Source organism: Oncorhynchus gorbuscha, unplaced genomic scaffold, assembly GCF_021184085.1.
Source record: "Oncorhynchus gorbuscha isolate QuinsamMale2020 ecotype Even-year unplaced genomic scaffold, OgorEven_v1.0 Un_scaffold_11227, whole genome shotgun sequence".
Lineage (NCBI taxonomy): Eukaryota > Metazoa > Chordata > Actinopteri > Salmoniformes > Salmonidae > Oncorhynchus > Oncorhynchus gorbuscha.
In genome coordinates this window covers 1-10,025 of record NW_025753829.1, presented here as the reverse complement: position 1 = coordinate 10,025, position 10,025 = coordinate 1, and the positions used below count along the sequence as shown (strand labels likewise).

Sequence of the window (10,025 nt, the reverse complement as noted above, 5' to 3'; positions counted from 1 at the left end):
CTTATGTAATACATGTATCACTAGCCACTTTAACTATGCCACTTTGTTTATACTCATCTCACATGTATATACTGTACTCTATACCATCTACTGCATCTTTATGTAATACATGTATCACTAGCCACTTTAACTATGCCACTTTGTTTACATACTCATCTCATATGTATATACTGTACTCTATATCATCGACTGCATCCTTATATAATACATGTATCACTAGCCACTTTAACTATGCTACCTAATATAATGTTTACGACTGCATCCTTATATAATACATGTATCACTAGCCACTTTAACTATGCTACCTAATATAATGTTACATACTCTACATCATCGATCTGCATCCTTATGTAATACATGAATCACTAGCCACTTTAACTATGCCACTTTGTTTACATACTCATCTCATATGTATATACTGTACTCTATATCATCGACTGCATCCTTATGTAATACATGTATCACTAGCCACTTTAACTATGCCACTTTGTTTACATACTCATCTCATATGTATATACTGCACTCTATACCATCTACTGCATCCTTATGTAATACATGTATCACTAGCCACTTTAAACAATGCTACCTAATATAATGTTTACATACTCATCTCATATGTATATACTGTACTCTATATCATCTACTGCATCCTTATGTAATACATGCTTTAACTATGCCACTTTGTTTACTCATCTCATGCCACTTATATCTCTGCACTATGCCACCACTATGCCACTTTGTTTACATACTCATCTCATATGTACATACTGCACTCAATACCATCTACTGTATCTTGCCTATGCTGCTCTGTACCATCACTCATTCATATATCTTAATGTACAAATTCTTTATCCCCTTACACTTGTGTCTATAAGGTAGTAGTTTTGGAATTATCACTGCATTGTCGGAACTAGAAGCACAAGCATTTCACTACACTACATTAACATCTGCTAACCATGTGTGTGACAAATCAAATTTGATTTGATTTGATTTATGAGATGTGTGATGCAAGGACTGCAACGTCAGCAAGACAAAGGAGCTGAGAATGGGGGCATCCTTCCATTCCACATCACCAAGAACCCCCCATTCACATCGACGGAGGCGGGCTGAGGGTTGCTCGGTGTCCACATCACTAAGGACCTATCATGGTCCACACATAAACACAAATGTGAAGAGTGCACAACAAACCTCTTCCCTCTGCACCATTGAGGAGCATCTTGACTGGCTGCATTACCCCTGATATGGCAACTGATCTGCATCTGACCGCAAAGGCAGAGGGTAGTGCGTACGGCCCAGTACATTACAGGGACCGAGCTCCCGAGCTCCCATCCACACACAATACCCCATAATGATAAAGCAAAACAGGTTTATAGAAACCGTATTTGGGGAGTTTATCCCATTCTTCTCTACAGATCCTCTCAAGCTCTGCAAGTTGGATGGGGAGCATCTCCCGACTAGTTTCAGGTCTCTCCAGAGATGTTCGATTGGGTTCAAGTCGGGCTCTGGCTGGGCCACTCAGACATTCAGAGACTTGTCCTGAAGCCACTCCTGTGTTGTCTTGGCTGTGTGCTTAGGTCATTGTCCTGTTGGAAGGTGAACCTTCGCCCCGGTCTGAGTCCCTGAGCAGGTTTTCATCAAGGCTATCTCTGTATTTTGCTCTGTTCATCTTTCCTCGATCCTGACTAGTCTCCCAATCCCTGCTGCTGAAAAACATCCCCACAGCATGATGCTGCCACCACCATGCTTCACCATAGGGATGGTCTCAGGGTTCCTCCAGATGTGACGCTTGGCATTCAGGCCAAAGAGTTCAATCTTGGTTTCATCAGACCAGAGAATCTTGTTTCTCATGGTCTGGCGACCACCTTTAGGTGCCTTTTGGAAAACTCCAGTGGGCTGTCATGTGCCTTTTACTGAGGAGTGGCTTCCGTCTGGCCACTCTACCATAAAGGCCTGATTGGTGGAGTGCTGCAGAGATGGTTGTCCTTCTGGAAGGTTCCCCATCTCCACAGAGAACTCTGGAGCTCTATCAGAGTGACCATCTGTCTAACAGGCGGTCAGCTCTAGAAAGAGTCTTGGTGGTTCCAAACTTCTTCCATTTAAGAATGATGGAGGCCACTGTGTTCTTGGGGACCTTCAATGCTGCAGAAATGTTTTGGTGCCCTGCCCCAGATCTTGTGCCCTGACACAATCCTGCCGCGAGCTCTACAGACAATTCATTTGACCTCATGGCTTGACTTTTGCTCTGACATGCCTGTCAACTGTGTGACCTTATATAGACAGGTGTGTGCCTTTCCAAATCATGTCCAATCAATTTAATTTACCACAGGTGGACTCCAATCAAGTTGTAGAAACATCTCAAGGATGATCAATGGAAACAGGATGCACCTGAGCTCAATTCCGAGTCTCACAGCAAAGGGTCTGAATACTTAAGTAAATAACATTTACATTTACATTTAAGTCATTTAGCAGACGCTCTTATCCAGAGCGACTTACAAATTGGTGCATTCACATAAGTTTTTTTAGTTGCTTTTGTCATTATGAGGTATTGTGATGTCATTATGGGGTATTGTGATGTCATTATGGGGTATTGTGATGTCATTATGAGGTATTGTGATGTCATTATGGGGTATTGTGATGTCATTATGGGGGTATTGTGATGTCATTATGAGTGCATTGTGATTGATGAGGTTAAAACAACTATTTAATCAATTTTTGAATAAGGCTGTTGTCACGTGTGCTCCCTCTCAGTCTCTGGTCATCAGGCTGCTCATTATGGTGCACACCAGTCACCATCGTTACACCTGCACGTCATCAGGCTCACCTGGACTCCATCACCTCCTTGATTTCCTGTCCTAGTATATGTCACACCCTTTGGTTCCTTCCCAGGAGTCATTGTTTTCTGTTTCTTGTCTGTGCGTTGTTCATGTTACTTGTTTTGGTCATTGCTTTTAAATGACGCACTCCTGAACTTGCTTCCTGACATAACAAATTGTGGAAAAAGTCAAGGGGTCTGAATACTAATACACTGTAAAGCCTCGTTATTCTTATTTTATTGTGTTAATATATATATTTTTTGTGCTAGTTATTATTATGTTTGCCTTTTAACTCTGCATTGTTGGGAAAGGGCTCGTATAAATAAGCATTTCACTGGTTGTATTCAGTGCAAATAAAACATGATTTGATTTGAAGGAGTGGAATTTTATTATGAACAGATTTTTCCAGGCTAGCACAAGAGGTCCATCCCTGTTGGACAATAATGACTTATAAACCAAAGCCCAGTTTTACCCCCTTCCATCAATATTGTGCACTTGGAAACTCAATGAGAACGTTTTTTGTCATTTTTGTTACCAACTTTTTCACCGGGCTTAATATTAATATTCTGCCTTATATGGCGAATCTCTGCTGCATTGTTTCTGCATCTCAGTTGCAACAGAAACCTTTTAGTTGAACAGGATGAATTGAACGTGAGGCTGGGCTGGAACAGGATGTCTGTGGTTTAGGAGACTGTAATAAACTCCTGTGGTAGGTTAATATCTAGTATACAAAGAAAACTCTACTCAGATTAAAACTCTTGCTAAGCACTGTTTATTTATTTGATCAAGCATCCTCTGCATTATATGATTGTGACATGTTTATCCTTTACGATAATGTTTTTTTTTTTTTACATCGGGCTTCTTAGTAGGCCTGACTAAGTACTGTAGGCCTACCCGCACCGTTGCAGTACTCCGTGTAATGGTGCAGTTAACCATCAGCCGATGGGATGGTAAAATCACAGAGTTTTTTTAAACCCAGAGGCGCAAAATTAGACCAGGCAGGGATTTGGGTTTGAGAACAATGAGAGAATTGAAATATTCTTAATATTCTTTAATTTTTCTCAACCTGAAAGACACACAACCTAGATTCGAACCAATCTCAGTATTTGAACATGTTATTACTCAAACTTCGTGAAAGTGACAAACTGACACGTTTTTATTTTTGTCAAAAAACAACTTATATCGAAAGCGTGTCTTTGAGTTGACGGGCCTACACATGCGCAATTCGTCGCGAAACGACGGTTTCACTTGATGACGTGATGACGGATGACGTGATTTGGCGCAGGAGTTTAGGCTGCCCAAATCGTCAGGCGTGATCACGGATTTCTATTGGTTAAGGAGTTTTAGCCTGTCTTCATACTGTGCTGTCTTTAGTAAATTCACGGACGTCTGTTATTTAAATTCTCAATGGCATCATCTAAACCGACCGACGGTGAGTCATTTGACAATGCACTATGCATCTATTAGAATACTTCTCACAAACTGGCCATATGTTTTTGGATATTTGTTGGACTATTCCATTCGTCTATTCCTATTCCACGGACGATAAGACTAGACGCGCCTAACATAGCATGCAGCGAGTCTACACCCGAAAACGATGGCCTATACTGAATTGTTAGGTAGTTTACAGTTCAACAGTTAGCCTTAATGTATATGTTCCTATACGCAGAGGACAACATACATTTGGTTACGTTTGGACATGAAAGTGAAAGTAAGCCACGTACAATTTTCCTTATTTATTTTTTTTAATCAATGAAAATCCAATTAAAAATGCTGTGTTTGTGGTGATACATTTGGCCTGGGGTCGAGTATCCATAATCTCTTACATTTATCAGTATTTGAAATGAGTGCAAACCGTAGCGAAACGTTTTTCAGCGGAATACTTTTTGGAACGAAATCGAGAGTTTCGTGTTGGACAAGTTAAAGTCCGTTCCCCCTATTGGCTCGTTTGCTTCCGTTTAGTTCCTAGTGAAAACACGCCAGATGTGCAGGCCAGCTAGTTAGGCCTTTCCACACTGGGCATTGTTTTTAGCTCTGGGCTAAGGTGGGAGTGTGAACGCGCCTTGTCATATTTCCCACTTGGTCAACTTTGGCTCATTCATGAACTGCAAGTATTTAAACATGGTTAAAATAGAAAATTCACCCTCTAGAATAACTTGACATTAACTAGCTAATTATTTGTTTCAGATATCATCATTCTCAATTTTCTCATGTGTAATAGTATTAAATTATTATTATGGTTATTTTTCATTAGAATTATTTGATCTTTTGCAGAAGATTCTCTGCTGACAGGAGGACAGAGAAGGTCCAGCATTAGAGGTGGACGTCCCAATTGTAAAATTACCATTATCTATTTTTGCAGGAAATATTTGTTTTTTTCCAGAAGCCTATTTCCAGTTGAAGAAAAACATCCATATTCATGTAAAAATTACAATAATATTAATGAATGTGTTAATTTGTCACTATTTAATTTAATTCTATTTTAATGTAGTTTAATTTGTTAAATCTTTCTACACAACGATATTATGAATCTATAACTGATAACTTCTAATTTTAACAAAATAAAAGTACTATATGGTTGTATAATCATAAGTTGTTTTGTATCCTGGATGGTGATTGGTTGATAGCAGGGAGTTCAAATCAAATGTTATTTGTCACGCACCGAATACAGCAGGTATTCAGCTTTACAAGCCTATAAACAACAATGCTATTTTTTTTTAAAGAAGCAAAAATAAATAAATAAAAGTAACAAATAACTAAAGAGTTAGTAAAATAACAATAGTCAGACTATATACAGGGGGTACCCTCGTACAGAGTCAATGAGGCTATATACAGGGGGTACCAGTACAGAGTCAATGTGGAGGCTATATACAGGGGTACCAGTACAGAGTCAATGTGGAGGCTATATACAGGGGGTACCGGTACAGAGTCAATGTGGAGGCTATATACAGGGGTACCAGTACAGAGTCAGCCATGGAGGCTATATACAGGGGGTACCAGTACAGAGTCAATGTGGAGGCTATATACAGGGGTACCAGTACAATGTGGAGGCTATACAGAGGGTACCGGTACAGAGTCAATGTGGAGGCTTTATACAGGGGGTACCAGTACAGAGTCAATGTGGAGACTATATACAGGGGGTACCAGTACAGAGTCAATGTGGAGACTATATACAGGGGGTACTGGTACAGATTCAATGTGGAGGCTATATACAGGGGTACAGAGTCAATGTGGAGGCTATATACAGGGGTACCAGTACAGAGTCAGTGGAGGCTATATACAGGTATTACGGTACAGAGTCAATGTGGAGGCTATATACAGGGTGTTACGGTACAGAGTCAATGTGGAGGCTATATACAGGGTATTACGGTACAGAGTCAATGTGGAGGCTATATACAGGGTGTTACGGTACAGAGTCAATGTGGAGGCTATATACAGGGGTACCGGGACAGAGTCAATGTGGAGGCTATATACAGGTTATTACGGTACAGAGTCAATGTGGAGGCTATATACAGGGTATTACGGTACAGAGTCAATGTGGAGGCTATATACAGGGTGTTACGGTACAGAGTCAATGTGGAGGCTATATACAGGGTACTAGTACAGAGTCAATGTGGAGGCTATATACAGGTACTGGTACAGAGTCAATGTGGAGGCTATATACAGGGGTAACGGTGCAGAGTCAATGTAGGCTATATACAGGGAGTACTGGTACAGAGGTAATGTGGAGGCTATATACAGGGGTACCAGTAGAGTCAATGTGGAGGCTATATACAGGGGTACCAGTACAGAGTCCAATGTGGAGGCTATATACAGGGTATTACGGTACAAGTCAATGTGGAGGCTATATACAGGGTATTACGGTACAGAGTCAATGTGGAGGCTATATACAGGGGTACCAGTACAGAGTCAATGTGGAGGCTATATACAGGGGTAAATACGAGCCTTTGGTCATTAATATGGGTCGAATCGGGAACTATAATAAATATAAAACAAAACGTTTATTCTTTCAACCTAAGTCTACAGAATATTGCTGTTACATTGCACAACCTTCAATGTTATGTCATAATTATGTACAATTCTGGCAAATGAATGCGTTCTTTGTTGGAAGAAATGGTCTTCACACAGTTCGCAGCGAGCCAGGAGGCCCAAACTGCTGCATATACCCTGACTCTGCTTGCACAGAACGCCAAGAGAAGTGACTGGGATTCCCCTAGTTAAAAAGAAATTCATGTTAGCTTGACAATATTAACTAATATGCAGGTTTAAAAAAATATATACTGATATTGATTTTAAAAGAGCGTGATGTTTATGGTTGAGTACACGTGGTGCCAACGACAGTGCTTTTTATTTTGTGAATGCGCTTGTTAAATCTCCACGTTTCATTCCCGTTTGAATTACTTTTTTGCTCCGGGCCCTTAGTTGGAAGTTATTCACACGATAATCCCTATCCCGTTCTCATTGCTTAACTGTGCATTTATACACAGAATATTGTCCTAGTGGATTAGCCTACTGGTGCTGGGAAAAGCTCCTAATACACAATGTTTTAACTTTGCTTTTTCAAAATCAGTAGATGAGAGCCAGCCACGTCGGAGAACATGGAGCTCAGAACTTCCTCCTAACATGAGTTAGTAAATGGATCATTAATATGTGGCTCAGTTGTTTATCAATTTATGCTTTCAATACCACTCGTGTGTCCATTCACTTACTCAAGGAGTAAGGCCATATAGTTGTGTGGGGCGTATGTGACTCTGTACTCCTTTTTTGTTCTCTCCTAGTGTTCATGACCAGAATAGTGCTGGTGGGGAAGACTGGTGCTGGGAAGAGTTCTTCAGCCAACACCATCCTGGGGAGAGATGCCTTCAGATCAGCTGGTCGTATGTCATCTGTCACCAAAGAGTGTTCTAAAGAGACGGGGAGGTGGGAGCAGAGCGGGTCCCCGTGGTGATACACCTGGTCTATTAGGCACAAATCTGCCTGAATTGACAGTGAAGAGAGATATGAGAGTGTGTCTTCCTTGTGCAGCACCTGAATACACCGCATCGCCAGTTGTCATTAAGTAGGTCCCATCACCCAGGAGGAGATGAGCACAGTACACAAGCTGAGGAAATATTTGCAGGAAGAGTGCAGAGAAGCACACCATGATCCTTTTTACCTGTGCTGAAGGAGGGTTGAAAATGTTGGAAGAGAAATAGAGGAATTCAGAAAAAAATTCTGCAGAGGTTGAGAAGGTGATACCATGTCTTCCAATATTTATGGAAAAAGTGACCCATGCCCAAGTGCTGAAACTCTTTGACAAGATAGATGAAATGATTAAGGCAAATCAGGGTAGCTACTACACAAATTACACATATCAACAAGTAAAACGAAATGCTTGCTGATAGGGAAGGAAGGCCAGGGATATCTTTGAGGGAAGAAAATGCAGGAAAAGGAGGCATCGTTACTAGCTAGATACGAGGAAGCTCTGAGAGCACTGCTGATTGAAAATCTAACTCTTGAGAAGACGGTCCTGGAGAAGGAAAACAGAATCAGACAGCTGGAATCAATAGAGACAGGGACCTGAAAGAGACAAGCGTTACTTTGCTGCTTTACAAAAGATGCGACAGCTTATTGAACAGATCCCAGATTTTGAGACTTTAGAGGTTCCACATTAAGCAATATGCATAGAAGGTGCCTAATCTGGAAACGAATGGATTGATTTTAGTATTTTATCTCCAATTGCCGCCGCCAAGAAATACATAACTATGGCTGTAACGGTGACTAGGCAGTCATAGGTTATGGACCTCAGTAAAAATTCCACATGACCGTTTAGTCACGGTAATTCGGGTTCTCCAAGCTCTGATGCTAGTCGTTAGTAGTCAACCAAACTTGTTAACTTTATGGTACTCCAGCACTCTATTGTCCTCTAATCACTCTGACATCAATACAAAATGTAATGGAATCTAATCAAACACTTCTTGAGAGCTCATGTTGCTCAACATTTCTATGGGCTATGCAATTGCGCGTGAGAAAAACAGAGTGATGGCCTCTATTAAAAAAGGAGGATCCCATCAGCTCTCTATAAGTAGGCCTACTGTATTTATTTATCAAATTTCATTTTCCTCCTATTAAGCACATTGCTTATCTTTACAACAGGAGTATGGAGTACCTGACATAAAAATGAATCACAGGAAAAGCGTCCTCCATTCGCTATTTAAGTGCAGAGATGACATGTATTTTTCCACATGTTTTGATACGGTGCCTGATAATGGTCCATTCTAAATCAATCACACATATATGTCATTTTAGTATATGTAAAGACAAGATTAAATCAAGAATAGTCTGATGGGTGACAATATTAGACTATCACATGTAGATAATTGTATTATCACTTGATACCCAGCTTGTGTGCAGTAAGGCAAAAACAGCCTTTTTTCTTCTTCAGATCATAGTTGCACACCTCATGTAGCCTAGCCCACAGGCCTATTTGCTCTGATAAAGATTTGTATCACAACTAAGTGTCCAAATAACTTCTTAAAAGCACGAAACACGTTAATGCTTTCAGCTGTAACCTGACTCACAGACAAAAAGGTGCTTAACCTGACTAACTACATACAAAAAAGGTGTAACCTGACTAACTACATACAAAACAAGGTGTAACCTGACTAACTACAGACAAAAAGGTGTAACCTGACTAACTACAGGTAAAGAGTGTAACCTGACAAAAGACAAAGAGTGTAACCTGACTAACTACGACAAAGAAAGGTGTAACCTGACTAACTACAGACAAGGTGTAACTGACTAACTACAGACAAAAGGTGTAACCTGACTAACTACTAGACAAAAAGGTGTAACCTGACTAAAAAAAAAGGTGTAGCCTGACAAGGTGTAACCTGACTAACTACAGACAAAAGGTGTAACCTGACTAACTACAGACAAAAAGTGTAACCTGACTAACTACACAGACAAAAGGTGTAACCTGACTAACTACATACAAGGTGTAACCTGACTAGCTACAGACAAGAGTGTAACCTGACTAACTACGACAAAAAGGTGTAACCTGACTAACTGAACAAAGAGTGTAACCTGACTAACTACGAACAAGGAATTGTAACCTGACTAACTACAGACAAAAGGTGTAACCTATTAACTAACTACGAACTAAAAGGTGTAACCTGACTAACTACAGACAAAAAGGTGTAACCTGACTAACTACAGACAAAAAGGTGTAAC

The 10,025-nt window shown here is 40.4% G+C and overlaps 1 protein-coding gene across 1 annotated transcript; it reads left to right on the top strand.

The window, feature by feature from the left end:
• Positions 1 to 4,165: 4,165 nt before the first annotated feature.
• Positions 4,166 to 7,733, top strand: LOC124030406 (GTPase IMAP family member 5-like; the record flags this gene model as incomplete). Its single annotated transcript, XM_046341758.1, has 4 exons — positions 4,166 to 4,245; positions 5,088 to 5,147; positions 7,384 to 7,440; positions 7,592 to 7,733. Coding segments are annotated over exons 1-4 (284 nt in total), but the record flags the coding sequence as incomplete, so codon positions are not given.
• Positions 7,734 to 10,025: the final 2,292 nt, after the last annotated feature.